The sequence below is a fragment of the Gallus gallus genome, chromosome 1, assembly GCF_016699485.2.
Source record: "Gallus gallus isolate bGalGal1 chromosome 1, bGalGal1.mat.broiler.GRCg7b, whole genome shotgun sequence".
Taxonomy (NCBI): domain Eukaryota; kingdom Metazoa; phylum Chordata; class Aves; order Galliformes; family Phasianidae; genus Gallus; species Gallus gallus.
The window spans coordinates 121,687,406-121,715,355 of NC_052532.1; the positions used below are offsets into that span (position 1 = coordinate 121,687,406).

Sequence of the window (27,950 nt, forward strand, 5' to 3'; positions counted from 1 at the left end):
CTCCCCTTTCCCTCCCCCTCTCCCTCTGCCTCTCCTCTCTTCTTTTCCTCCTGTTCCTTTTTTCTTTTTTCCTTTTTCCTTTTTCCTTTCCTTTCCTTCGCTTTCCTCTTTTTTTCTTCTCCCGGCTCCACCATTGAAGACAAAATTCTCTTATTCTCCTCCATGTCTCACTAGAAAAAGGAAAGTCTCAAGTCATGACTGAGTAATTTTTGCCTCAAATCTGTTTTTCAAGAGAAAAAAAGAAAAGCTGCTTCCTACCGGGATCCCTCTAGCAGAGGCAAGTGCCAGTACCTGTCTGTGGGCTCCAAGCAGCCGGAAAGAAGCTGTCAGTCGTGACGTCTGCCTGACAGCGGGTGAGGATGACCACCGCCTGGGACAGGAATGGCATGAACGTGCTGTGCTGCGGAAATGACGTGCAGCTGCGCAGGATGTAGTTGGTCAGTGGCACCTGAAAGGGGAAGGGGAGAAAGCATGACTGGCTGCATCCTTGACTCTGCAGGGCTTAACTGTGGACATTCAGCACATGAGCATTGCCTGCTCCCTTGACATGCTGCCAAGGCCCAAACCTAAATTTCACACCAGCCAGGCTCTGCGCTCTGGTTGTGCTTCTGTAGCACCTGAGGCAAACAGCACAAGCCGTAGTGCAAGAGCCAGCAAAAGTCCAAGACACGTGGAAGAAAGTCTCTTACGTCCTGACAGATGTCCTTTCCGTACATCTGCAGAAAGGTGATCATCCACCTCCCAGCAGCACGCACACGCGTTCCTTTGGCCTTCCGGAAGGCATCCTTGATGGCCATCATGAAGTCGATGGTGTCTTCCAGGGGGAAGTTCCTGTACACAATCTGCAGAGAAATGAGAAGCAGGAGAGATCCCATCACTGCTCTGCGGCAGCTCTTCAAAACATACAACAGTCTTGAGGGCATTCTTAGTTCAGCAGCTTGCCGGTCAGTCAGGCAGCAATCACAACGCCCCTGCGGTCCACACCCCGCTATTAATACGTAAGGAGGTTGAGCCTTCTCTCAGCTTCTCCACCCGTGGTGTTTGCTTACATGCAAAGCCTACCTCCCAGCAGCCACAGTCACACACACACACACACACGCACACACACACGCACACACGCACACATGTGTCATAGAATCAGCTCCTTGCGTTGGGTGCCTTAAGGCCAGACATAGCTCAGTGCCTCCGGCTGCTTGCTGAGCAAAGTGATCTCAGGGTGACAGCTCATTCTGGAAATAGTGTGAGAGGCTGGGGGGGGCAGAGGGACGTGCAAAAGCCTACGCACTGGGATCCCACCAGCCCTTTTTGGGTCCACTTACCCGCGCAATTTTGGAAGAGGTCTGGAGCTGACAGACGGTGCTGTGGTCATTCAGCCCCTCACACAGGCTCCCGATGTCACCCATCTTGATGACTCCATTGGTCGCCTTGGCTGGAAAGTGCACAGGGAGAAAAGGGAAGTCATGCTTCTGGAAACAGAACTGCTTTCCACAGGGGAGAGACAGAGGACAGGGTGGAGAGAAGAAGAGAGCTGCGCACAGTGCCTCTTCCTCCTGTAAACTGGGCCCAGCCCGTGGGGTTCTGGTAGTGCTGCGGAGGAGAGCAGAGGGCTGATGCACGGCCACTCTACTCACCTTGGATTCGGAGAAGGGAGCTCAGACAGGTGACAGCCAGCTGGCGGGATGTGGGCATGGGGTCACACGTCAGAGGCGCCAGCAATCCCACCAAGGAGCCAAAGTGCTTGCAGGCATCTCCTCTCTGCAGGGGCCAGAGGCAGGAAGAAAGCTGTAGGCAGCCCCAGCTCTCCCTAGCTTCTCCCGCCTATGCCTTCCCCACGCAGTGGGTGGCACAGCACGCACAGCTGGGCAGAGCTCGCCTTCCTGCTCAGGTGCACTGGGGAGGGAGCAGGGGCATGTGGTGGGGCTCTTTACTCACTCGAAGCTCTTCACAAGCAGCCAGCAGCTGGGAGCAGATCTGCAGGGCCCTCTTGCGCTCCCACATGTTGTCTGACGTCATTGATCTCTGCAGGACGTGGGGCAGAGCATCCGTATCACTGCGGACATCTTTTCTTTCCCTTCATGCCAGCCCTCTCCCAGTCCCTCATTTCCCAGCACTTTCCCTCAGGGCCTGCCCTGTGGCTCCACGTGGCCCCCCACCTTGCTGAGCACCGGCACTGCTGCCCCCGCTCTCTGCAGACATTCCTGCCTCCTAACCCAGGAGCTTTTCCGTGGCTGTGGCCTGCCAGGGGCTGGCTCCTGCTTTTCCCCCTGCAGGGCCCATTTCTCTGCCCATTTCTGAGCTCGCACTGAGCTGGCACGTCAGCAGATTTCTTCCCCTCTCATCGTCCTCTCAGTCCACAGATCTCTGTCTCCGCTATGGACAGGCACCATGCTTTCTCCCTTGCCCCACATGTACTCACATGGACTATGTTCTGGAAGAAGCCACTGGTCTCTGTCTCGAGCAGGACCACCATGAGCCGGCCCAGAGCTTTCAGTGATGTTTGCAGAAGCTGAAAGCAGAAAAGGGGATTGAGCTGTGGCATCACGGCTGCTGCCAGAGCATAGGTTGTGTGTGCTGAGGAAGGGCTCCAACCGAGAGGTGGCTGTGAAAGTCACGGCAGGTTACCTGCAGGTACTGAGCTGCTTGCTGTGACTTCCTGATCTTCAGCATCATCTCTGCTGAAGGGTGCAACACAACATTCTTGCAGCACAGACTCAGCATGTCACACATGTCCTTGGTTCCTAAAGAGGGCTTCAGCTTGCTGACACGACAAAAAAAAAAAAAAAAAAGGACGAGAAAGCAGAAAGGGCCTTTAGCAGTGCTCTCCAGGCTGGTTCAGACAACATCAGAGTTTCTTCTAATGGACAGCTGCAAAGCCATCATCCCCAGCCTGTGCTGCTAAGCACTGTCTTCAGTTCCAGCATCTCCCCGGCATCAGTGAACCACCTCCTGCTCTGAAGGGAAGGAGGCACCAGGTCTCCTTTCTCTTCCCTGCCAGGGGACAGGAGCACCAGGGCCTTTCTCCTTCCCAGAACCTCAGCTTTGCCGGGCACAGCAGACCAGCCATCTCTCCTGTAGAAGTGACTCCCTACCCCCTGCCCCCTCCAGGCCTTTGGGAGCTACCCAGAAGGGGGTCCACCATCCTGCCTTGCAACCCCAGAGGCTCCCACCCTTACCTCAACTGCTCCAGGGCCAGAACCACCTTGAGGGGCACTGGGGATACAGGGGTGCCCAAGTAATACTTCTTCAGCAACTCCTGCAAGTACCAGAGAAGCATTGTCAAAGTGGGCACGTGAGAGCTCTTCCACCCAGCCCAGAGACAGACACAACTGCCACACACCAGCCCCATCACTCCCACATTTCCCACGGAGGCAGTGCAGGATGCAGCAGCTGCACAACTGGTGGACCTAGCCCACTGCCCAGCCGCTGCCTGCCAGCACACAAGGTCCCCGCCAGCTGGAGACGTGTGGCTGAGGGAGACCCGTATGGCTCCGGGGAACCGAGTCTCATGACACAGCCCAAAACTCCACTGCAGACAGCTCTGGCTCTAGGCACTCACCGTCAGGATCTCCAGCAGCTTGCCCTTCAAGGAGGGGTTAAAGCAGGCAGAGTCACCCACAGCTTGGAAAGCAGAGCTGAAGTCAGTGATGCTCTGCACCAGCGCGAGCGTGTTCTGCAAGTCCTGAGACCCAAGAGAGAAGAACATTCTTTGAACTGCGGGAAGGGCCAAGGGCTGCAAGGGGAACACGTGGGGGCAACACTAAGGGAAGGGCTTGCATCTTCATCTGAGCACAAGCCAGTCCCCGAGGGACCTTTGGAAAGAGAAGGCCCATCTCAGCATCCCCCCACGTGGAGGGGCTGCAGCTGAGTGCTCAGACACCCCGGCACGCTACGAGCTCTCACCCGGCAGCTGCAGCTGTAGAGCAGCAGGATGTTGCCCACGATGTCTCCCTCCAGGCGGGCGAGCAGCTGTTCCTTGGAGGCTCGCAGTGCCAAGCTGCCATGGGCGAGGATGAGAGCGCTGCGTGTGGCGTGAGCTCTTCTGCTGTCCAGCTCCATCTGTGTGGGGAGAAATGCCTTGAGACACTCGCTCAGCAGCCCCTGGTGCCCCACGATGCACCTGGGCTCCCAAGTGAAAATAAGGCAGAGGGCAGCCAAGATGGAAATGCGTAATGCTTCACCTTCTTGCGTCTGGAAATCCTCCCCTTTTGGCCTTTGCACAGCCTGGACGCAAACATGGTGAGTGTGTCCAGGACTGTGTGGAAGTTGCTCTCAGCGGCATGGCTGAGAAGGGAGATCATTCCCTGCACAAAAGAACAAGGGCCGGTTGGTGCAGGCCTGAACCCGCTGGCGCGGCCAGCCACAGCGGTTGGGCTGGTCCTCGCCTGAGGGAAACAGTGCAGCAGTGAGGAGATCGAAAGGCTCGGAGCAGGGCCAGGAGAAGCCCTCTGCCCAAGGGACAGACCAGGGATGCTGGCAGAAGCTGGCTGGGAGGAGACCTCACCTGGGCCTCAGATGGCTCCTCCGCGTTTGCTTCCTCCAGGTGTTGCAGAAGCTTCTCTTGGATGTGGAGGACTTCCTTACAAGCTCCCAGCACTGTCCCCAGAGCCTTGTACAGGAAAGACTGCATGGGAAGGGAAGAGAAGGGATGGGAAGGGAAGGAAGAAGCTGAGATGTGGCAGCAGCCTGACCGGCTGGGAGAGGGCCAGGGGGGAAGGACCCACGCTCCTTGGGAGATGCTGAGAGCAGCTGCAGGGCCGAGCTTTAGCCACCCCCGGGCAGTTTGCAGGGAAAGGCCCTCTGGGGGGCACGGGCCAGGGAAGCAGCACAAGCGGCCCGTGTGAGCAGAGCACCACCCGCAGCCCCTGGAACCCACCTTTTCTCCAGAGCTGCTGGCAGAGCTGCTCAGCCACCGGCTCAGCTCGCAGCTCAGGCCCTTGGTCCAGGCCTCATCCTCCATGGTGTCCAATGATGCCCTCAGGAACTGTTGGAGAACAGAAGCCAGTGTTTCCTTGCCCTTTGCCTCTTCCCACATTCCCACATCGCCACAACCTTCTGGAGAGAGGTGACTGGAAGAACAGTCCCTCTCCCAGCTCCCCCCAGCATTCCCTGCCTTAAAGCTGCCTGACGCTCTTCTCCTAGGACCCCCCATGGGCTTGGGACAAAGAGGAAGAGGCAGCAGCACAGAGGCGTGTGGCCGCTTTGCAGCAGCATTTGAGAGGCTGTTCCTGTCCCGTATGGGAAGGGGGCTCTGTGAGACAGGCAGGCACTTCTCTGCACCGTGCCTTCCCGCAATGCTGTACCTTTAGTAGGCGCTGCTCCCACTCTGCAGAGTCCGGGAAGCTCTCATCTTTCCCTGCACAGCAACAAGAAGCAAAAGACCCTTGCTTGGGATCAAGCCACAAAAGAAGAGCTGCTGCAAACCAGGTTTGCCTGGGCACTCGGCACTGCCAAGCTGGGACCCGCACACCCTTCACAATGACCTGTCCCTCCCCACAAACGCTGTCCCAGCAGGAACACAGAACTGCCCCAAGACTGCTGTCTGAGGGGATGTGAAGGGCCCATCCGTGCCCTGGAATGGGCAGATTGCCGGGGGGAAAGGTCCGCGGGCCTCAGTGCCGTCTCCTTGGAATGGGAACAGCAGCAGAGCAAGCATGGGGCCGCAGGCAACGCTTCCCCTCTGCCACGCTGCAGAGCTCCATTTTCACTCCCCCCCCTTCCCTGCCTCCGCCCCTCCCTCCCCACCAGCGCTTTACCTTGGAGGCACTGCAGCAGCAGGGGGATCTCAGCGGCCCACATGGCCCCCACAGCCCTGTGGATCCTGCTGTGGAGGTTTAGCATGAGCAGCAAGGCAGCGGCTTGGAGTTCGCTGCCTGCAAAAGGGCTCCCTGCCACCACCTGAGCAAGAGCAAGGAGAAGCAGGGTCACGTCTGCAGCAAGAGCAGCAGCTTCTCCCAGGAGGGAAGCAGCTTGGCTCTGCCCTGGAGGCCAAGGAGCAGCCAGCAGCTTTGCCCATGGCACTGCAAGTCCGGGAAGAGAAAGGCATCCCCACGGGTGAGGCAGGCACTGGCACACTCGGCCATGCTGCTTCCTCCTTGGGGCTCATGGCACCGGCCTCTGGAGCATCTACTCACCAACAGGCGTGCCAGCAGTGTCTGGGGAGTCAGCAGTGGGCCTGTGGGGAGAAAGAAGGGCTGAGTAAGACACAGACACGACGTGCCCTGCCACACACACCTCCACTGTCCCTTCTGGGTGCTAACACAGGTCAACAGAGCTCACTGGGGGAGTTTCTGCTCCTACCTTGAAACATGGAGCTGAGGAAATGGGGATCCAGGTCTTCTACCTCCCGCACCATCAGGTCCCCTCTCTCAGCCAGCGCTTGGACACAGCGGGAGACTGGGATCAGCATGCCGGTGTACTGGGCTGGCACCACGTACAGCAGCAGCCGTGGCCACAGGAGCTGTAGGGAACGAGACGGTTGAGCATTGTGTCAGCTTTCCTGCCTCCGCTCAGAGATGAAGAGGACTCTGTGAATTTCCCTGAGTCTTGTGTGCTTTAGAGCACATTGGAGGAGAGACCGGGGGTGTTGGAAGGGGATGAGGAACACGTGGTGTGAAGTCGAGGAGCGGCAGCAGGGCAGATTGTGACTTACTTTGGTCATCCCTCTCACAGAGACATCCAGTGACCCCAGGATGTCCATGCACAGCTCTTGGAGAGCTCCTTCTTCCCGGGCTTCCTGGGCAGAAAGGTCTCCAGCTGCCTGCACAACAGTGTTGTTGGAACACCGGTTACTCTTAGTTCTCAGGAGCCTCTCAGGAGGCTCAGGTGTGGCCCCACCAGTGCTTCTGTGCCAGCCTCTGAGCAGCACGGGTCTTCCAAAGGAAGATGCTGCCCAGTGTCCTTACCCTTCTTCCCGTGGAGCGGCTGAACTCACTGAAGATGTGCCCCACCACATCCCAGGCGGAGCAGCTCCGGGCGTTAGCACTGAGCACATCCTTGATGAAGTGCAGAATGGCCCTCCTCACCTGTCAGGAGTCAATTGTGGGTTTGATTTTCCTGCTCAGAAGGCAGAGGGGAGCCACCTGCTCATTGGGGCAGCCCTTTGGGCATGAGCAGAGACAACAAGAGCAGAGGAGAAGCCTTGGCTCCTCAGGTGAGGGCCAGGCCTTAGCACCAGGCTGTGCACTTTCCATGCGCAGCACAGGGGCCTGACTGCTCCGCCCTGCCTGCTCTCCCCACGGGAGCCATCACGACCATGTGGTCACTGCCCCAAGCACCTCCCTGGGCACCCCAGCCCTGCCTGTGTTGGCAGCAGCATCACCACCCCGACAGCGCTTTCCTTTCCCAAATCAGCTCACCTGGGTCCTGGGGTCGCTGCACAGACACTGTACAGCCTCCACAACCTGGGGCAGCTTCTTTGTCATCATGGGCTCTGCAAGAGATGCGCAGAAGCATGCATGGAGGCACAACCCAGATGGCAAAAGGGATCCCCGGAAGTCCCAACCCTCTGACCCTACTGACCATCAGAGCGAGCCAGAGCACCAAGCAGACCTAGGGCTGCCACGCATCCAGCCTTCCTGTCAGCTCCCAGCTGTGACTGCAGAAACAGGACCGTTTCCTCGGGGCAGATCCGGGCTGCGGAGAGGAAATCCCGCGCTGTATTAGCAAGAAACTCGCACCCATTCCGGAGGTTTGTGAGAGACGTTTTGGCCAGGGCACCGCCAAGCATTGCCAGAGCTCCTCTCCTTACCCTGCAGCAGGATGCAGTGGGTCAGCTCTGCTCTGTCAGCCTCGCTGTGCTCCTTGGTGTCATCAGAGAGCTGTGGGAACAAGGTCCATTGGAGAAAATTGTATCAGTACTGAGGATGGAAAAGAAACTGTGCTGCCAGCTCTCGTCTCCCTTGGCACTCTCAGTAAGAGGACATGCAGACAAAACACAGCCTGCCCCACAGCATCCCTGGGGGCACGCACACGGCTCTGGAGCAGCCACGGGCATGCAGGGGCTAAGGCTGAGCAGCCGGCAGAGGCTCGGAGCTTTGAGTCCTCCTGAGACTTAGCCAAGAGGGAAACTGCTTGTGGGTGCAAGGATAGGCTCCCCTTACCTGGTAGAACACAGCACTGGTGATGGCCAGAAACTTGTCCTTAGGGATGACCGATTGAAATCCCTCTAAGGCCTCCAGGAAGATAGTGAGGCTCTGCAAGAGACCGGGAGAGGAAGAAAGGGCTGAAGCCACATCTAGCCACTTGGGAGCAGAGAAACTGATTCCCAATGGTTTGTCTGCTGGGAGAGCTCCCGCACAGGCGTTCTGGTTTGTCCCCACCTCCTAGCAGCACCAAGAGAGTCCTTCTGCTCTCAGCCGAGCCCTGTTTGGGCATCGGTTGCAGGCATTTCCCACCCAGCAGCCCTCTTCTCCCCCACCAGATGTAACTGGTCGTGGTCTCCCTGGCCTTTAGCACAGAGCTCCTCAGGCACCCAGAGCTCCACGGTGGTGGTGGTGGTGGTGGTGGTGGTGAAGCCTCCCAGGCCCAGGGGATGGGCCCCAGTGATTCCTGGCTCCCTTCTGGCTCCTGCCCAGGTTGTTCCTTCCTTGACGGAAGAGCTCAGGAAGCCTCAGACCTCCCTTGGACACCTATTCCTTCTTTCTCAAGGGCTCCCGGCCTCCTCCCTGCGTCCCACTGACCCCTCGTGGCACTTGCACGAGCCCCACGTCCATGCTGAGCCCTGCACAACATCTCACCTTGGTCCCCCTGCAGGTGTCTTGGACCTCCTGATACAGGCGCACGAGCCAGAGGAGCTGCTCCCAAACGTGCTCTCGGGGCAGCTCCTCTTGCAGGAGGACAGCCATCATGGTAGCCACAGCCCCGAGGACAGCCTGTTTGTCCTGGAGAGGGATGGCAGAGGCCCAGCGTCAAAGACTGAAGGTCTGCCCTTCCTACAGGAGGCCTTTCTCTTTCCCTTCCCCTTCCCCATACCCCCGTGCCCAGCAGGAGATGGGCTCGCTCTGGAGGGCAGGGAGCTTTTCCCCACACCCTCATCCCCAGCTATCCCTGCCACAGTGCTGTGACATGCGGCTGCTTCCTGGCAGGGAGATCCAGCCCCAAGCACAAAGCCAGTTTGGGGCCCTTTGCAGAGCCAGCCCACTCCCTCTCGTCACCCTTCTGCTCTCAGCCCGCTGGGCACAGACAGAGCTGCCGACACGGATGTCCCCGCTGCCATCCCAGGCTGGGAATGCAGCAGTGCTCACCTCTTCCTCCTGGCAGTCCTGCCAGTTCCTCAGCACAGAGCAGAAGAGCTGGGAAAGATTCTTGTAGATCTTCTCGATCTCTATGGCAGGCCAGGGGCATTGCTTTCCAGAGCCCAAGTGAACCTTGACTCCTTCCAGCCATTGTTTCACAACTGAAGAAAAACAAAACAAAAAAAATAAATGAATGATTAATTAAAGAGAAAAAAAAAAAAAGAAAAAGATGAGAGACTGAGAGAAAAGGGAGCCTGTGAGAGCCTGCGGCAGGGCGAGGTGCAAGGGCTGTCCCGAGCCCCCCTGTTCTGGGGCCGGCACTCACCAGCACAAGCAATGCGCAGGGTCCGGCCGCCTCTCACCCAGCCCACCACACTGCGCAGGCCGGCCAGCATCAGCCACATGAAGGAGATGCACTGTGGAGCTGCAGAGGGGAAGGAGAGCGCCATGGTCAGAGCCCCAGCAGCGAGGCGAGGGAGGAGGGGCTGCAGCCCTGCATCCCCCAGCTCAACGCAGATGATGCGCAGAGGGGAGAGAGCCCTTTCTCCGGCTGTCATAGACGTCAGGAGGCTGAGGGCACTCTACCGTAGCTGGTGAACAGCTTGCTCAGGGTGACGAGCACAAACTCCTTGGACATCTCCCCCGCAGCCTTCAGGTGGCCCTGGAGCTCGGCCATCACCAAGGTGAAGTGTGTTCTGGCCAGAGCCACCAGGACATTGCTGGCAGCCATCCGCACGCTGTCTGGCACGCCCTGAAAAAGAGTCACTGGTGACAGGCGGCACAGGAGACTGCCTGAGGCCTTCCCTTGGAAGGGCTAAGCCACCGCCGTCCGCCAGCAGAACACCAGCGCGGGCAGGCGGCTCCCTTTGCCTCTGGGAGTGACCCCTCACCTGGGCTGCTGTCAGGTCCTGGGACACCTCAGCCAGCAGCCGGTTCAGCACTCCGCACGGCGGGCGGCTGTCACCTTCCCACAGGACGTGCTCCAGCTCGCAGTACGCCTGCGCTCGGTCACCCTGGGGACAGGGATCAGTCACGTTTTGCTTTACCCTTCTTCCCGGGGAGCTGCCCACCATGCCAATGTGCTGCCGGGGCCTGGCACCCACGGGACAGTGGCGCTGGGCCAGGGCAAGGACTGGTGGTTGGATGTCCCCAGCTCACCTCCTGGTCTTGCAGGCGCTGCAGCAGCAAAGTCACGGCACAGGCAGGGACAGGGCTTGCCACCCTGCCTCTCTCCCTGCGACGTGTACCTCTGGGCACGCAGCCCACACAGGCAAAGAGACCTGGAAGGAAAGAGCAGAGCAGCTGCCGCTGGTGTTGCTTGGAGCCAGGGCCGAGCATCCGGCCAGCTCTGGGAGGAACGCTCCTCCAGCCCCACAGCGTGGGGTGGGCTGTGCCGGCACGTGTGGTTGGCGGGGAGAGGGGAGCCTTCCCCTTGCTGGGGTACTGGGGAAGCCACGGTGGGCGGCTGCACTCAGCAGAGCAAGGACAGTGCTGATGGCACGTCCTAAACAGACACTGGAGGCACACATGTGCTCGGGCAGCATCACGGTGTCCAGAGAGGTGGAGGCACCTCACCTCGAAGGGCTCTCAGCCGCTCCATCACAGCAGGATATCTCCAGATAGACACAATGCTCTCTCTGGGTCCTCTTCCTGCGCCTCTCACAAGAGACTGGGCCACCGCTCCCACCGCTGCCACAGGGGAGTAGGAGGCAACAACTGTGACATCACACCGAGGAGTGTCACCTCACAGAGAATGACGTGCCCTGGGCTGGGGACCAGGATGCATGCTGGGCAACCTTGCTGGCCCCAGAACACAGCATGTTTTTGTGACGCACTCGGCTCTGGGGTGGGCATGTTCTATGCCGAAGCAGGGAATCACCTCAGCAGGAGAGGGAGAGCCCCTGCCAGGGAGCAGCTGCCGGGTGCCATTGCCTGGCACTGACTTAGTGACTGGGGACTCCATGCCGGGAGGCACTGCGGCCCCCATTTGCTGCACAGACAACCTCTCCAGAGAGCTTTGCTGTCTTCCAAGGACACGTGTCAGAGACAGTAAGGAGACTCCCCTGCATCTGATCAAACAAAAAGACCACCATCCGCTTGTTGTCATTGAAGTAGAGTCATGAAAGGCTGCCACGAGGAAATGGCAGAACATCAGATAGGGCCAGATGTGCTACACTAACAGAGAGTCAAGAAGAAAAAGACAAAAAACCGAGAAACTGGGGATAAAAGGCCCTCCCCAGACTAAGGACTGGGGAGAAGAACTCCCAAAGAAAAGAAACCTTTGATGGAGGAATTCCCTGAGGGGAGGAAACCTCTTTGGAAGAGCCCCCCGGGCCTGCTTGCTGCAAAGATTCCTGGCTTTCTCCCATCTCCCGCAGTGACTGGATGAGATCCTGAGATCAGAGGACATACTACAAACCATGCTGGATCCACAGTGGTGACCATCTCTCTTGCTTTCCACAAAGACTCCTTGCTTTTATCTCTCTTCTACTGCCCGTCTTTCCTTCCCCGTATCCCTAAGCAGCTGGGACTTGTAATAAACCGGTCAGGCTAACATTTGACCTGTTGTGTCTTAATCTCACCGTTGGGTAAACATGTACTAACAGAACCTCCTCTGCCTCCTATAAATTGGAGCTTAAGATCAGTGCATCCCTAAGAGTAAGTCATTGGGTGAAGGTAGCAAGAGGCCTGTGGGGATGAGCAAGGAGCTCACGGATAAGCTAAAAGGAAAGAAGAACATCCATGAACAGTGGAAGAAGGGCCTGTCCACCTGCAAAGAAGATAGGAAGGTTGTCAGTGCCTGTAGGGATGCAACAAGGAAGGCTAAGGCCCTCTCTGAATTCAGTTTTGCAAAGGAGGTAAAGGATAACAAGAAAAGAAAAGGTTTTTTAGAAGTATGTCAACAGTAAAAGGAAGCCTAGGGAAAATGTGGGACCTCTACTAAATGAGCTGGGTGCCTGGGTAACAGGGAATGCTGAGAAGGCAGAGATTCTGAATGCCTTCTTTGCTTCAGTCTTCAATGCTAAGACTAGCCGTTAGGAACCCCAGACCCCAGACCCTGTAGGTAAGAGAGAAAGTCTGGGGAAGGGAAGGCTTCCCCTTGGTCGAGGAGGATTGGGCCAGAGAGCATCTAGCCAAAATTAACGCACGCTAATCCACAGGCCCCGATGGGATGCACCCACATGTGCTGAAGGAACTGGCAGAGCTGATTGCTAAATGGCTCTCTGTCATCTCTGGGAGGTCCTGGCAAACAGGAGAGAGATGCCTGGAGACTGGAGGATAGCCAGTGTCACTCCGGTCTTTAAAAGGTGCAAGAAGGCGGATCTGGGAAACTACCGGCTACTCAGCCTCACCTCCATCCCCAGAAAGATGATGGAACAACTTGTTCTGGATACCCTCCCCAAGCCACTGGGAGAGAAGAAGGTTATCAGGCGTAGCCAACACGGATCCACCAAGGGGAAGTCATGCTTGACCAACCTGACCACGTTCTCTGCTGTCATCACTGGCTGGGTAGATGGGGGGGGAGCAGTGGATGCTGTGTGCCTTGACTTCAGCAAGGCGTTTGACACCATATTTCACACCATTCTCGTTATGAAACCTAGAAAGTGTGGGGAGAGATGAGTGGATGATGAGGTTGGTTGACAACTGGTCGACTGGCAGAGCTCAGAAGGTTCTCATCAGTGGTGCAGAGTCTAGTTGGAGGCCTGTAACCACTGGTGTTCCCCGGGGGCTGGTACTGGATCTGGTCTTGTTCAACATCTTCATCAGCCACCTAGATGAAGGGATAGAGTCCACCCTCAGCGAGTTTGCTGAGGATACAGAGCTGGGAGGAGTGGCTGACACACTGGAAGGCTTTCTGACTGTTCAGCAAGACCTGGACAGACTGGAGAGCTGGGCAGAGAGGAACCTGATGAGATTTAACAGGAGCAAATGTAGAGTCTTGCGCCTGGGGAGGAAAACTAGATGATCTTTGAGGTCCTTTTCAACCCAGGCCATCCTATGATTCTATGATTCTATGGTATACTTTTCTGGCTATTATTTTTGGTAGCATTATTAACAATAGATGTAGTATGTGCCACTATTTTAACACTGTAATATGCATGAAATACTAATTTCTTCCTTAGTAAGCAGACCTCAGGTAATACAGCATGCCCTTTATCAGTTTGGTGGTGGGCATCACCTCTTTCAAGCTGTTAAATCTGCTGTCTGCCCTCTGGGTCATCTGCTTGGCTCCTTGTTTAATCAGACAGACTTCCGTAAAGCGGACACACAGTGCTGCTGTCCCCAAGTAACATCTTCTAATTTCTATGTGTTTGCTCTGAAAAGCTATTGACAACTAAGTATGGAAAAACCTTGCTTTCCACTTATGCCTGAGACTGCCTTCTGCTCAGATTTCAACTAATGCAGGTGACGCTGGGGAGGGACTTTTTATCAGGGCACTTAGCGACAGAATGGAGGGAGATGGAGGAGGGTAGGTTGTGGACTAGATTGTAAGAAGAAATTCTTTACTGTGAGGGTGGTGAGATACTGTAACAGGTTGCCCGGAGGAGCTGTGGATGCACCCATTCTGGAAGCACTCAAGGCCAGGCTAGGTGGGGCCCTGAGCAAGCTGGTCTGGTGGGAGGTGTTGCTGCCTGTAGCAGGGGGTTGGAACTGGATGATCTGAAAGGTCCCTTCCTACCCAAACCATTCTATAATTCTATAATCACAATCCTGAGACGACTGAACATGAGGCAATTTGGCCTTGTGGCAACTTACACCAAGAAGAGCAGTAGGAGCTCACAAACTGGGCATAGGTTTTTTGAGCTATGGAGTTGCCCATTCTCTGCTGAGTGGTGTAGACGAGATTGTGGCATTGCCTATTCCTGAGCAGTGTCCTTCCTGCACTTAACAGAGTTGCAGCTGAGCAAGCTTACCATTTATATGAAAACCACCCCCTCAGATATATAGAAATATACTTTCAGTTAAGATTTCTCCTCAGTAGTTTTAAAGAATCGTGCTGTGACAACAACAGATAAAGAAGTGATTTTGCATATGCTTTCTTTTCAGAGCAGAAATCTTTATGGAGCAAGAAATTATAATAAAATTGTTTTCAACCTTTTAACTGTAATGTCATTGGAAGTTTCAGTAAGTATTCTAATTGAAGTGAGTACTAAATGATGAACTAAAATATCCCTACTTTCTAAAATGGCCTTTTAAAAATGAAGGCGCTCTTAAGTTACAAAAGAGGGCAAAAAGGCATTTCCTATTTCCGTACCCATTCAACTTCAGTGTCATTCTTTCTCACCAGAACATCTTGCCTCTGCTATCCATCCTATCACAGATTCCTTGATTTGACTTTCTGGCTCTGGTTTTGGCAACAGTAACAAAAGTGGCTTTGAGAACACACAGCTGAAGATCAGGAGCTTGAGTTTATCTAGCTCTGTTTTGGCTTCAGAGCAGTCTAGCGGTCAGTCCGCAATGATGGAATATATTTCTAGACATACTGATATCACTAAGATAATCTAGATAGCATCTTTTAAGAGTATGCTTTCAGCCATTCTGTGACATGGCTGGAGAAAAGAAGGGAAGGAAAGGAAAGGGAAGGGAAGGGAAGGCAAAAGGAGAGGAGAGGAGAGGAGAGGAGAGGAGAGGAGAGGAGAGGAGAGGAGAGGAGAGGAGAGGAGAGGAGAGGAGAGGAGAGGAGAGGAGAGGAGAGGAGAGGAGAGGAGAGGAGAGGAGAGGAGAGGAGAGAAGAGAAAAGAAAAGAAAAGAAAAGAAAAGAAAAGAAAAGAAAAGAAAAGAAAAGAAAAGAAAAGAAAAGAAAAGAAAAGAAAAGAAAAGAAAAGAAAAGAAAAGAAAAGAAAAGAAAAGAAAAGAAAAGAAAAGAAAAAGTAGGTAGCTGGAAAAAATAGAAGTATGTGGTTTGTTCATCCTGCAGTCAATGCTACTGCAGCATTGAGACAAGCTGCATCAACACTGACCCAGAGAGCTTGTGGACAAACACAGGGATAGCTTACTCAGCAGTGATCTCTCTAACACTAGTTGATAATTTTGGAAGAAGGATGGGAACTAACTTTGGGAAGGTGTGTGAGTAGGAAGTAACTTTGTCATGGCAGTCATAGAAAATTAGCATTGCGGACAGGAGTACTGTGGGGCTTTTTACAGTTTATTGTGGTTAAGTCTCTTTGTATATGACCTGAAAGGACAAAAAGATGGATTATTTTGATAGGACTGTTAGTAAATGCAGTAGTACTAATGCTGCAAAGAATGAATTCTGTCAAAAAGTAATAGGCACAAGCATATTGTGATCAGACAGAGGCTAAAACATGTCAGGAAAGTTCTGGAAAAGAATGAGGGCAGCCCCTGCCTTACAGGTTTGGTTGAGCCAGATGAGGACAGATAGGAGGGGGGCATTGGAAGGCCACGTTCTATGATGTTTCAATACTTAAGATGAAATTGACATTTTTGTATGTGTTAAATGAAAATTGTATAGTTAACTTCTGTCTTGTGGACCTTAACTGCTTTATATTCCTTTCTTCAGACCAAGCCAATGGAAATGTCATTTCAAAGCTGAATAAAATGTTTGCAAACCCTTAAGCTCCCACTTTTGTTTTTGGGCTGTTTTTTTTTTTTTTTTTTTTTTTTTTTTGTTGTTGTTCTTTTGTTTTGTTTTTTTTTTTTTGTTTTTTTTTTCCGTTTTATTGAAATGGTGGTAGAATTGTGCCAAGCGAGTGGTCTTTGATCTGATCTTCAGATATGAGCCCAGGAATTTGGGGGCCATGCGCAATTAAACTAAGAATGGTTTGTGTCCTGCATGAAACCTGGCTCTTTTTTTTTTTCATCTAGAAAGAGTAATGAAAAACTAAGACAGAAACATACTGATTTTTTTTTTTTCAAAGAAACTGTATTTTCAAGCAAAAATCAACACCAAACTAGATGCTGCACATTCTGCAAGGTATACATGTAGAGTGTTGCATGTACTGTAGTCAAAACACCTAAAAATGTTATTTGTATGAGGTATGAGGTATGAGCTGAAGAAGGGCTATAATTTAGGCTAATGGTGAAACTGTAGCTTACTATGAGTGCATGCTGATAAAGTTTTAATTACATGATCCTTTTTCTGCTTCTACTCTGAACCTTCTTTTCTCACCCTCATCTTTGAGTATTTCCTTACATCCCATTACTTCAAATTCCCTTAATTTGAAATCTTGGGCACTGAAATGTAAATCATTACTTTTTCTAGTGCTTATCACTGCCTGAAAACAAAACAAAACAAAACAAAAACAATCCTCTATTTGTAAAAAATATGCTTGAAATTTGAATTTCTGCATTACATAGTGGCACCAAGGTATAAATTTTGACACTGCTTTTAGATGAGCATCCTGTAGAAACTGATATGGTGAAGTATTTCATGCTGTATTTCAACTTTTTTTGAAGCTGGGCACCCAGAGTCTTTAATTGCAAATGGGAAGCTTAAGCTCTTTTCCCATATTCAACCCATATAAAATTAGACAGAATGACTGGCTTTTATGAAAAATTTGGTTAAGTGGCTTGATGGTGGTGAGCAGCAGGGCAAGACAGAGCAGAGACCTCCCAAGAGCCTTCATCTCATCCAAGCCGAAGGAGGTGAGCAGAGCCAGGCAAAGGACCTGCGAGGAGTTAAGGGTCTTGTGGTTTGTACTTATTTGAGGGAATGGAGGAAAGTACCCTTCCTTTTCTCAGTTCTGCTACCTCCAGTGTGTCAGAGATGTATTCAGAGAGGAAGTCCTACTTACCGCTTCAAGGATCCGGACTGGAGAACCTCAGTCAAGGAAAATTAGGAAAATTAACCTTCAGGTCTTTACAAAGTAGATGATACCTGATAACCTGGCATATTTTGGAAAGCTCTCACAAAGGTAGTACAGACATAAGCCTTTTCTGCCCTTTTTGTGATCCAGCTGCAGCACAGTGATGGCGTCCAGTCATCTGAAAGTGCATAATGATATTTTCCTTTACCTTATGCTCAGAAATAACTGAAGCTGTGCTAGCCAAGGCTTTCCAAAGAAAAAAAGTAAAGCATGGGATGGATAATGACAAGGAAAATTTCAGTCCAAGTAGGTAAATAGGAAAAGTATGAAATATTTAAATTACAACTACCAGTTTAAAGCTAGAGGGTAGCACCAAACACCTTTCCAATCCACTTTTTGAAAACAGAGTTGTTTGGTACCACTCAGAGGGTGGTGACGCACTGGAACAGGCTGCCCAAGGAGGTTGTGGATGCCCCATCCCTGGAGGCATTCAAGGCCAGGCTGGATGTGGCTCTGAGCAGCCTGGTCTAGTGGCTGGTGACCGTGCACATCACAGGGGGGTTGCCACTGCTGCTAAGACCTTCCTTTTGCCGTGGAAAAGGGATTGCCTCTGCCAAATCCATCCCGTGCAATTAGCACGTGGTTCTTGCAGTTTCTTTCTCATACAATCTCAGAACCATAGAGGCTGGAAGGGACCTCTGGAGATCATCGAGACCGACCTCCCTGCTAAAAGCAATTCCCTACAGGAGGTTGAGCAGGAAAGTGTCCTGGATCACCTCCCTCAAGCTGCTGGCCACAGTGTTTCTAACGTGCCCAGGGTGACCATAAGCCAGCACTTCAAGAAGGCCAACGGCATCCTGGGGTGTGTTAGAAGGAGTGTGGTTAGTAGGTCGAAAGAGGTTCTCCTCCCCCTCTACTCTGCCCTGGTGAGACCGCATCTGCAGTATTATGTCCAGTTCTGGGCCCCTCCATTCAAGAAAGACAGGGACCTGCTTGAGAGAGTCCAGCGCAGAGCCACAAAGATGATGAAGGGACTGGAGCATCTCCCTTACCAGGAAAGGCCGAGGGAGCTGGGTCTCTTTAGCTTGGAGGAGAGGAGACTGAGAGGTGGCCTCATTAATGTTTATAAATATGCGAAGGCTGTGCATCAGGAGGATGGAGCCAGGCTCTTCTCAGTGACATCCAGTGATAGGACAAGGGGTAATGGGTGCAAGCTGCAACACAGGAGGTTCCACAAACACATGAGAAGAAACTTCTTCATGGTGAGGGTAACAGAACACTGCAACGGGCTGCCCAGAGAGGTTGTGGGGTCTCCTTCTCTGGAGACATTCAGAACCTGCCTGGACACGTTCCTGTGTGACCTAATCAAGGCGTTCCTTCAAAGGCAGGGGGATTGGACTAGATGGTCTTTCAAGGTTCCTTCCAAACCCTGACATTTGGTGATTCTATGATTCTGTAACCGGTATGGAGAAGAGACGGCAGCTATTACAATGAAGACTTACAAAAAAAACAACAACAAAAAAACTCTTTTCACTTCTTAGCCAGGAATCTGGCATATAATTTTTCAAGAAAAATAGTACAAATTTTTTTAGCTAATCTTTAATTCTAATCTAATAATTCTCTTCTCTCTTCTCTTCTCTTCTCTTCTCTTCTCTTCTCTTCTCTTCTCTTCTCTTCTCTTCTCTTCTCTTCTCTTCTCTTCTCTTCTCTTCTCTTCTCTTCTCTTCTCTTCTCTTCTCTTCTCTTCTCTTCTCTTCTCTTCTCTTCTCTTCTCTTCTCCTCTCCTCTCCTCTCCTCTCCTCTCCTCTCCTCTCCTCTCCTCTCCTCTCCTCTCCTCTCCTCTCCTCTCCTCTCCTCTCCTCTCCTCTCCTCTCCTCTCCTCTCCTCTCCTCTCCTCTCCTCTCCTCTCCTCTCCTCTCCTCTCCTCTCCTCTCCTCTCCTCTCCTCTCCTCTCCTCTCCTCTCATCTCCCTCTTTCTCTCTTTCTCTTTCTCTGTCTCTTTCTCCTCTCTCCTCTCCTCTCCTCTCCTCTCCTCTCCTCTCCTCTCCTCTCCTCTCCTCTCCTCTCCTCTCCTCTCCTCTCCTCTCCTCTCCTCTCCTCTCCTCTCCTCTCCTCTCCTCTCCTCTCCTCTCCTCTCCTCTCCTCTCCTCTCCTCTCCTCTCACTCTTTCTCTTTCTCTTTCTCCTCTCTCCTCTCCTCTCCTCTCCTCTCCTCTCCTCTCCTCTCCTCTCCTCTCCTCTCCTCTCCTCTCCTCTCCTCTCCTCTCCTCTCCTCTCCTCTCCTCTCCTCTCCTCTCCTCTCCTCTCCTCTCCTCTCCTCTCCTCTCCTCTCCTCTCCTCTCCTCTCCTCTCCTCTCCTCTCACTCTTTCTCTTTCTATGTCTCTTTCTCCTCTCTCCTCTCCTCTCCTCTCCTCTCCTCTCCTCTCCTCTCCTCTCCTCTCCTCTCCTCTCCTCTCCTCTCCTCTCCTCTCCTCTCCTCTCCTCTCCTCTCCTCTCCTCTCCTCTCCTCTCCTCTCCTCTCCTCTCCTCTCCTCTCCTCTCCTCTCCTCTCCTCTCCTCTCCTCTCCTCTCCTCTCCTCTCCTCTCCTCTCCTCTCCTCTCCTTTTAACTATCCCTTTCTTATTCCCTTTATCCTTCCCAGTCCTTTTGCTCCCCTTTCCCTCCCCCTCTCCCTCTGCCTCTCCTCTCTTCTTTTCCTCCTGTTCCTTTTTTCTTTTTTCCTTTTTCCTTTTTCCTTTCCTTTCCTTCGCTTTCCTCTTTTTTTCTTCTCCCGGCTCCACCATTGAAGACAAAATTCTCTTATTCTCCTCCATGTCTCACTAGAAAAAGGAAAGTCTCAAGTCATGACTGAGTAATTTTTGCCTCAAATCTGTTTTTCAAGAGAAAAAAAGAAAAGCTGCTTCCTACCGGGATCCCTCTAGCAGAGGCAAGTGCCAGTACCTGTCTGTGGGCTCCAAGCAGCCGGAAAGAAGCTGTCAGTCGTGACGTCTGCCTGACAGCGGGTGAGGATGACCACCGCCTGGGACAGGAATGGCATGAACGTGCTGTGCTGCGGAAACGACGTGCAGCTGCGCAGGATGTAGTTGGTCAGTGGCACCTGAAAGGGGAAGGGGAGAAAGCATGACTGGCTGCATCCTTGACTCTGCAGGGCTTAACTGTGGACATTCAGCACATGAGCATTGCCTGCTCCCTTGACATGCTGCCAAGGCCCAAACCTAAATTTCACACCAGCCAGGCTCTGCGCTCTGGTTGTGCTTCTGTAGCACCTGAGGCAAACAGCACAAGCCGTAGTGCAAGAGCCAGCAAAAGTCCAAGACACGTGGAAGAAAGTCTCTTACGTCCTGACAGATGTCCTTTCCGTACATCTGCAGAAAGGTGATCATCCACCTCCCAGCAGCACGCACACGCGTTCCTTTGGCCTTCCGGAAGGCATCCTTGATGGCCATCATGAAGTCGATGGTGTCTTCCAGGGGGAAGTTCCTGTACACAATCTGCAGAGAAATGAGAAGCAGGAGAGATCCCATCACTGCTCTGCGGCAGCTCTTCAAAACGTAAAGCGGTCTTGAGGGCATTCTTAGTTCAGCAGCTTGCCGGTCAGTCAGGCAGCAATCACAACGCTCCTGCGGTCCACACCCCGCTATTAATACGTAAGGAGGTTGAGCCTTCTCAGCTTCTCCACCCGTGGTGTTTGCTTACATGCAAAGCCTACCTCCCAGCAGCCACAGTCACACACACACACACACACGCACACACACACGCACACACGCACACATGTGTCATAGAATCAGCTCCTTGCGTTGGGTGCCTTAAGGCCAGACATAGCTCAGTGCCTCCGGCTGCTTGCTGAGCAAAGTGATCTCAGGGTGACAGCTCATTCTGGAAATAGTGTGAGAGGCTGGGGGGGGCAGAGGGACGTGCAAAAGCCTACGCACTGGGATCCCACCAGCCCTTTTTGGGTCCACTTACCCGCGCAATTTTGGAAGAGGTCTGGAGCTGACAGACGGTGCTGTGGTCATTCAGCCCCTCACACAGGCTCCCGATGTCACCCATCTTGATGACTCCATTGGTCGCCTTGGCTGGAAAGTGCACAGGGAGAAAAGGGAAGTCATGCTTCTGGAAACAGAACTGCTTTCCACAGGGGAGAGACAGAGGACAGGGTGGAGAGAAGAAGAGAGCTGCGCACAGTGCCTCTTCCTCCTGTAAACTGGGCCCAGCCCGTGGGGTTCTGGTAGTGCTGCGGAGGAGAGCAGAGGGCTGATGCACGGCCACTCTACTCACCTTGGATTCGGAGAAGGGAGCTCAGACAGGTGACAGCCAGCTGGCGGGATGTGGGCATGGGGTCACACGTCAGAGGCGCCAGCAATCCCACCAAGGAGCCAAAGTGCTTGCAGGCATCTCCTCTCTGCAGGGGCCAGAGGCAGGAAGAAAGCTGTAGGCAGCCCCAGCTCTCCCTAGCTTCTCCCGCCTATGCCTTCCCCACGCAGTGGGTGGCACAGCACGCACAGCTGGGCAGAGCTCGCCTTCCTGCTCAGGTGCACTGGGGAGGGAGCAGGGGCATGTGGTGGGGCTCTTTACTCACTCGAAGCTCTTCACAAGCAGCCAGCAGCTGGGAGCAGATCTGCAGGGCCCTCTTGCGCTCCCACATGTTGTCTGACGTCATTGATCTCTGCAGGACGTGGGGCAGAGCATCCGTATCACTGCGGACATCTTTTCTTTCCCTTCATGCCAGCCCTCTCCCAGTCCCTCATTTCCCAGCACTTTCCCTCAGGGCCTGCCCTGTGGCTCCACGTGGCCCCCCACCTTGCTGAGCACCGGCACTGCTGCCCCCGCTCTCTGCAGACATTCCTGCCTCCTAACCCAGGAGCTTTTCCGTGGCTGTGGCCTGCCAGGGGCTGGCTCCTGCTTTTCCCCCTGCAGGGCCCATTTCTCTGCCCATTTCTGAGCTCGCACTGAGCTGGCACGTCAGCAGATTTCTTCCCCTCTCATCGTCCTCTCAGTCCACAGATCTCTGTCTCCGCTATGGACAGGCACCATGCTTTCTCCCTTGCCCCACATGTACTCACATGGACTATGTTCTGGAAGAAGCCACTGGTCTCTGTCTCGAGCAGGACCACCATGAGCCGGCCCAGAGCTTTCAGTGATGTTTGCAGAAGCTGAAAGCAGAAAAGGGGATTGAGCTGTGGCATCACGGCTGCTGCCAGAGCATAGGTTGTGTGTGCTGAGGAAGGGCTCCAACCGAGAGGTGGCTGTGAAAGTCACGGCAGGTTACCTGCAGGTACTGAGCTGCTTGCTGTGACTTCCTGATCTTCAGCATCATCTCTGCTGAAGGGTGCAACACAACATTCTTGCAGCACAGACTCAGCATGTCACACATGTCCTTGGTTCCTAAAGAGGGCTTCAGCTTGCTGACACGACAAAAAAAAAAAAAAAAAAAAGGACGAGAAAGCAGAAAGGGCCTTTAGCAGTGCTCTCCAGGCTGGTTCAGACAACATCAGAGTTTCTTCTAATGGACAGCTGCAAAGCCATCATCCCCAGCCTGTGCTGCTAAGCACTGTCTTCAGTTCCAGCATCTCCCCGGCATCAGTGAACCACCTCCTGCTCTGAAGGGAAGGAGGCACCAGGTCTCCTTTCTCTTCCCTGCCAGGGGACAGGAGCACCAGGGCCTTTCTCCTTCCCAGAACCTCAGCTTTGCCGGGCACAGCAGACCAGCCATCTCTCCTGTAGAAGTGACTCCCTACCCCCTGCCCCCTCCAGGCCTTTGGGAGCTACCCAGAAGGGGGTCCACCATCCTGCCTTGCAACCCCAGAGGCTCCCACCCTTACCTCAACTGCTCCAGGGCCAGAACCACCTTGAGGGGCACTGGGGATACAGGGGTGCCCAAGTAATACTTCTTCAGCAACTCCTGCAAGTACCAGAGAAGCATTGTCAAAGTGGGCACGTGAGAGCTCTTCCACCCAGCCCAGAGACAGACACAACTGCCACACACCAGCCCCATCACTCCCACATTTCTCATGGAGGCAGTGCAGGATGCAGCAGCTGCACAACTGGTGGACCTAGCCCACTGCCCAGCCGCTGCCTGCCAGCACACAAGGTCCCCGCCAGCTGGAGACGTGTGGCTGAGGGAGACCCGTATGGCTCCGGGGAACCGAGTCTCATGACACAGCCCAAAACTCCACTGCAGACAGCTCTGGCTCTAGGCACTCACCGTCAGGATCTCCAGCAGCTTGCCCTTCAAGGAGGGGTTAAAGCAGGCAGAGTCACCCACAGCTTGGAAAGCAGAGCTGAAGTCAGTGATGCTCTGCACCAGCGCGAGCGTGTTCTGCAAGTCCTGAGACCCAAGAGAGAAGAACATTCTTTGAACTGCGGGAAGGGCCAAGGGCTGCAAGGGGAACACGTGGGGGCAACACTAAGGGAAGGGCTTGCATCTTCATCTGAGCACAAGCCAGTCCCCGAGGGACCTTTGGAAAGAGAAGGCCCATCTCAGCATCCCCCCACGTGGAGGGGCTGCGGCTGGGTGCTCAGACACCCCGGCACGCTACGAGCTCTCACCCGGCAGCTGCAGCTGTAGAGCAGCAGGATGTTGCCCACGATGTCTCCCTCCAGGCGGGCGAGCAGCTGTTCCTTGGAGGCTCGCAGTGCCAAGCTGCCATGGGCGAGGATGAGAGCGCTGCGTGTGGCGTGAGCTCTTCTGCTGTCCAGCTCCATCTGTGTGGGGAGAAATGCCTTGAGACACTCGCTCAGCAGCCCCTGGTGCCCCACGATGCACCTGGGCTCCCAAGTGAAAATAAGGCAGAGGGCAGCCAAGATGGAAATGCGTAATGCTTCACCTTCTTGCGTCTGGAAATCCTCCCCTTTTGGCCTTTGCACAGCCTGGACGCAAACATGGTGAGTGTGTCCAGGACTGTGTGGAAGTTGCTCTCAGCGGCATGGCTGAGAAGGGAGATCATTCCCTGCACAAAAGAACAAGGGCCGGTTGGTGCAGGCCTGAACCCGCTGGCGCGGCCAGCCACAGCGGTTGGGCTGGTCCTCGCCTGAGGGAAACAGTGCAGCAGTGAGGAGATCGAAAGGCTCGGAGCAGGGCCAGGAGAAGCCCTCTGCCCAAGGGACAGACCAGGGATGCTGGCAGAAGCTGGCTGGGAGGAGACCTCACCTGGGCCTCAGATGGCTCCTCCGCGTTTGCTTCCTCCAGGTGTTGCAGAAGCTTCTCTTGGATGTGGAGGACTTCCTTACAAGCTCCCAGCACTGTCCCCAGAGCCTTGTACAGGAAAGACTGCATGGGAAGGGAAGAGAAGGGATGGGAAGGGAAGGAAGAAGCTGAGATGTGGCAGCAGCCTGACCGGCTGGGAGAGGGCCAGGGGGGAAGGACCCACGCTCCTTGGGAGATGCTGAGAGCAGCTGCAGGGCCGAGCTTTAGCCACCCCCGGGCAGTTTGCAGGGAAAGGCCCTCTGGGGGGCACGGGCCAGGGAAGCAGCACAAGCGGCCCGTGTGAGCAGAGCACCACCCGCAGCCCCTGGAACCCACCTTTTCTCCAGAGCTGCTGGCAGAGCTGCTCAGCCACCGGCTCAGCTCGCAGCTCAGGCCCTTGGTCCAGGCCTCATCCTCCATGGTGTCCAATGATGCCCTCAGGAACTGTTGGAGAACAGAAGCCAGTGTTTCCTTGCCCTTTGCCTCTTCCCACATTCCCACATCGCCACAACCTTCTGGAGAGAGGTGACTGGAAGAACAGTCCCTCTCCCAGCTCCCCCCAGCATTCCCTGCCTTAAAGCTGCCTGACGCTCTTCTCCTAGGACCCCCCATGGGCTTGGGACAAAGAGGAAGAGGCAGCAGCACAGAGGCGTGTGGCCGCTTTGCAGCAGCATTTGAGAGGCTGTTCCTGTCCCGTATGGGAAGGGGGCTCTGTGAGACAGGCAGGCACTTCTCTGCACCGTGCCTTCCCGCAATGCTGTACCTTTAGTAGGCGCTGCTCCCACTCTGCAGAGTCCGGGAAGCTCTCATCTTTCCCTGCACAGCAACAAGAAGCAAAAGACCCTTGCTTGGGATCAAGACACAAAAGAAGAGCTGCTGCAAACCAGGTTTGCCTGGGCACTCGGCACTGCCAAGCTGGGACCCGCACACCCTTCACAATGACCTGTCCCTCCCCACAAACGCTGTCCCAGCAGGAACACAGAACTGCCCCAAGACTGCTGTCTGAGGGGATGTGAAGGGCCCATCCGTGCCCTGGAATGGGCAGATTGCCGGGGGGAAAGGTCCGCGGGCCTCAGTGCCGTCTCCTTGGAATGGGAACAGCAGCAGAGCAAGCATGGGGCCGCAGGCAACGCTTCCCCTCTGCCACGCTGCAGAGCTCCATTTTCACTCCCCCCCCTTCCCTGCCTCCGCCCCTCCCTCCCCACCAGCGCTTTACCTTGGAGGCACTGCAGCAGCAGGGGGATCTCAGCGGCCCACATGGCCCCCACAGCCCTGTGGATCCTGCTGTGGAGGTTTAGCATGAGCAGCAAGGCAGCGGCTTGGAGTTCGCTGCCTGCAAAAGGGCTCCCTGCCACCACCTGAGCAAGAGCAAGGAGAAGCAGGGTCACGTCTGCAGCAAGAGCAGCAGCTTCTCCCAGGAGGGAAGCAGCTTGGCTCTGCCCTGGAGGCCAAGGAGCAGCCAGCAGCTTTGCCCATGGCACTGCAAGTCCGGGAAGAGAAAGGCATCCCCACGGGTGAGGCAGGCACTGGCACACTCGGCCATGCTGCTTCCTCCTTGGGGCTCATGGCACCGGCCTCTGGAGCATCTACTCACCAACAGGCGTGCCAGCAGTGTCTGGGGAGTCAGCAGTGGGCCTGTGGGGAGAAAGAAGGGCTGAGTAAGACACAGACACGACGTGCCCTGCCACACACACCTCCACTGTCCCTTCTGGGTGCTAACACAGGTCAACAGAGCTCACTGGGGGAGTTTCTGCTCCTACCTTGAAACATGGAGCTGAGGAAATGGGGATCCAGGTCTTCTACCTCCCGCACCATCAGGTCCCCCTCTCTCAGCCAGCGCTTGGACACAGCGGGAGACTGGGATCAGCATGCCGGTGTACTGGGCTGGCACCACGTACAGCAGCAGCCGTGGCCACAGGAGCTGTAGGGAACGAGACGGTTGAGCATTGTGTCAGCTTTCCTGCCTCCGCTCAGAGATGAAGAGGACTCTGTGAATTTCCCTGAGTCTTGTGTGCTTTAGAGCACATTGGAGGAGAGACCGGGGGTGTTGGAAGGGGATGAGGAACACGTGGTGTGAAGTCGAGGAGCGGCAGCAGGGCAGATTGTGACTTACTTTGGTCATCCCTCTCACAGAGACATCCAGTGACCCCAGGATGTCCATGCACAGCTCTTGGAGAGCTCCTTCTTCCCGGGCTTCCTGGGCAGAAAGGTCTCCAGCTGCCTGCACAACAGTGTTGTTGGAACACCGGTTACTCTTAGTTCTCAGGAGCCTCTCAGGAGGCTCAGGTGTGGCCCCACCAGTGCTTCTGTGCCAGCCTCTGAGCAGCACGGGTCTTCCAAAGGAAGATGCTGCCCAGTGTCCTTACCCTTCTTCCCGTGGAGCGGCTGAACTCACTGAAGATGTGCCCCACCACATCCCAGGCGGAGCAGCTCCGGGCGTTAGCACTGAGCACATCCTTGATGAAGTGCAGAATGGCCCTCCTCACCTGTCAGGAGTCAATTGTGGGTTTGATTTTCCTGCTCAGAAGGCAGAGGGGAGCCACCTGCTCATTGGGGCAGCCCTTTGGGCATGAGCAGAGACAACAAGAGCAGAGGAGAAGCCTTGGCTCCTCAGGTGAGGGCCAGGCCTTAGCACCAGGCTGTGCACTTTCCATGCGCAGCACAGGGGCCTGACTGCTCCGCCCTGCCTGCTCTCCCCACGGGAGCCATCACGACCATGTGGTCACTGCCCCAAGCACCTCCCTGGGCACCCCAGCCCTGCCTGTGTTGGCAGCAGCATCACCACCCCGACAGCGCTTTCCTTTCCCAAATCAGCTCACCTGGGTCCTGGGGTCGCTGCACAGACACTGTACAGCCTCCACAACCTGGGGCAGCTTCTTTGTCATCATGGGCTCTGCAAGAGATGCGCAGAAGCATGCATGGAGGCACAACCCAGATGGCCAAAAGGGATCCCCGGAAGTCCCAACCCTCTGACCCTACTGACCATCAGAGCGAGCCAGAGCACCAAGCAGACCTAGGGCTGCCACGCATCCAGCCTTCCTGTCAGCTCCCAGCTGTGACTGCAGAAACAGGACCGTTTCCTCGGGGCAGATCCGGGCTGCGGAGAGGAAATCCCGCGCTGTATTAGCAAGAAACTCGCACCCATTCCGGAGGTTTGTGAGAGACGTTTTGGCCAGGGGCACCGCCAAGCATTGCCAGAGCTCCTCTCCTTACCCTGCAGCAGGATGCAGTGGGTCAGCTCTGCTCTGTCAGCCTCGCTGTGCTCCTTGGTGTCATCAGAGAGCTGTGGGAACAAGGTCCATTGGAGAAAAATTGTATCAGTACTGAGGATGGAAAAGAAACTGTGCTGCCAGCTCTCGTCTCCCTTGGCACTCTCAGTAAGAGGACATGCAGACAAAACACAGCCTGCCCCACAGCATCCCTGGGGGCACGCACACGGCTCTGGAGCAGCCACGGGCATGCAGGGGCTAAGGCTGAGCAGCCGGCAGAGGCTCGGAGCTTTGAGTCCTCCTGAGACTTAGCCAAGAGGGAAACTGCTTGTGGGTGCAAGGATAGGCTCCCCTTACCTGGTAGAACACAGCACTGGTGATGGCCAGAAACTTGTCCTTAGGGATGACCGATTGAAATCCCTCTAAAGGCCTCCAGGAAGATAGTGAGGCTCTGCAAGAGACCGGGAGAGGAAGAAAGGGCTGAAGCCACATCTAGCCACTTGGGAGCAGAGAAACTGATTCCCAATGGTTTGTCTGCTGGGAGAGCTCCCGC

At 54.6% G+C, this 27,950-nt stretch overlaps 3 protein-coding genes across 3 annotated transcripts in view; all 3 read right to left on the minus strand.

Moving 5' to 3' along the window:
• Positions 1 to 419: 419 nt before the first annotated feature.
• Positions 420 to 10,086, minus strand: LOC101750353 (maestro heat-like repeat-containing protein family member 2B). Its single transcript, XM_040650769.2, has 26 exons — positions 9,819 to 10,086; positions 9,559 to 9,657; positions 9,243 to 9,394; positions 8,736 to 8,879; positions 8,100 to 8,192; positions 7,748 to 7,817; positions 7,519 to 7,632; positions 7,356 to 7,429; positions 6,903 to 7,022; positions 6,650 to 6,757; positions 6,298 to 6,457; positions 6,132 to 6,172; positions 5,754 to 5,895; positions 5,301 to 5,353; positions 4,874 to 4,981; positions 4,502 to 4,621; positions 4,179 to 4,301; positions 3,901 to 4,056; positions 3,557 to 3,679; positions 3,174 to 3,253; positions 2,623 to 2,758; positions 2,417 to 2,506; positions 1,933 to 2,019; positions 1,632 to 1,755; positions 1,320 to 1,429; positions 420 to 842 (listed from the first exon to the last, which is right to left on the minus strand). The coding sequence occupies exons 1-26, from the start codon at positions 9,961 to 9,963 to the stop codon at positions 567 to 569; spliced, it is 3,048 nt and encodes a 1,015-aa protein (XP_040506703.1). The 5' UTR covers positions 9,964 to 10,086; the 3' UTR covers positions 420 to 566.
• A 9,598-nt stretch (positions 10,087 to 19,684) lies between these two features.
• LOC121107304 (maestro heat-like repeat-containing protein family member 2B) lies at positions 19,685 to 25,818 on the minus strand. Its single transcript, XM_040650774.1, has 17 exons — positions 25,783 to 25,818; positions 25,405 to 25,546; positions 24,952 to 25,004; positions 24,525 to 24,632; positions 24,153 to 24,272; positions 23,830 to 23,952; positions 23,552 to 23,707; positions 23,208 to 23,330; positions 22,825 to 22,904; positions 22,272 to 22,407; positions 22,066 to 22,155; positions 21,582 to 21,668; positions 21,281 to 21,404; positions 20,969 to 21,078; positions 20,341 to 20,493; positions 19,943 to 20,099; positions 19,685 to 19,821 (listed from the first exon to the last, which is right to left on the minus strand). The coding sequence occupies exons 2-17, from the start codon at positions 25,487 to 25,489 to the stop codon at positions 19,802 to 19,804; spliced, it is 1,725 nt and encodes a 574-aa protein (XP_040506708.1). The 5' UTR covers positions 25,490 to 25,546; positions 25,783 to 25,818; the 3' UTR covers positions 19,685 to 19,801.
• A 125-nt stretch (positions 25,819 to 25,943) lies between these two features.
• Positions 25,944 to 27,950, minus strand: part of LOC112531214 (maestro heat-like repeat-containing protein family member 2B) — a 16,888-nt gene continuing 14,881 nt past the window's right edge. Inside the window, exons 31-37 of the mRNA XM_040653014.1 lie at positions 27,755 to 27,819; positions 27,402 to 27,471; positions 27,172 to 27,285; positions 27,008 to 27,081; positions 26,555 to 26,674; positions 26,302 to 26,409; positions 25,944 to 26,109 (exon numbers count right to left, since the gene is read on the minus strand). Of these exons, the coding sequence (XP_040508948.1) occupies positions 25,945 to 26,109; positions 26,302 to 26,409; positions 26,555 to 26,674; positions 27,008 to 27,081; positions 27,172 to 27,285; positions 27,402 to 27,471; positions 27,755 to 27,819 (716 nt within the window). The 3' untranslated portion in view covers position 25,944. The remainder of the gene's footprint in view (positions 26,110 to 26,301; positions 26,410 to 26,554; positions 26,675 to 27,007; positions 27,082 to 27,171; positions 27,286 to 27,401; positions 27,472 to 27,754; positions 27,820 to 27,950) is intronic.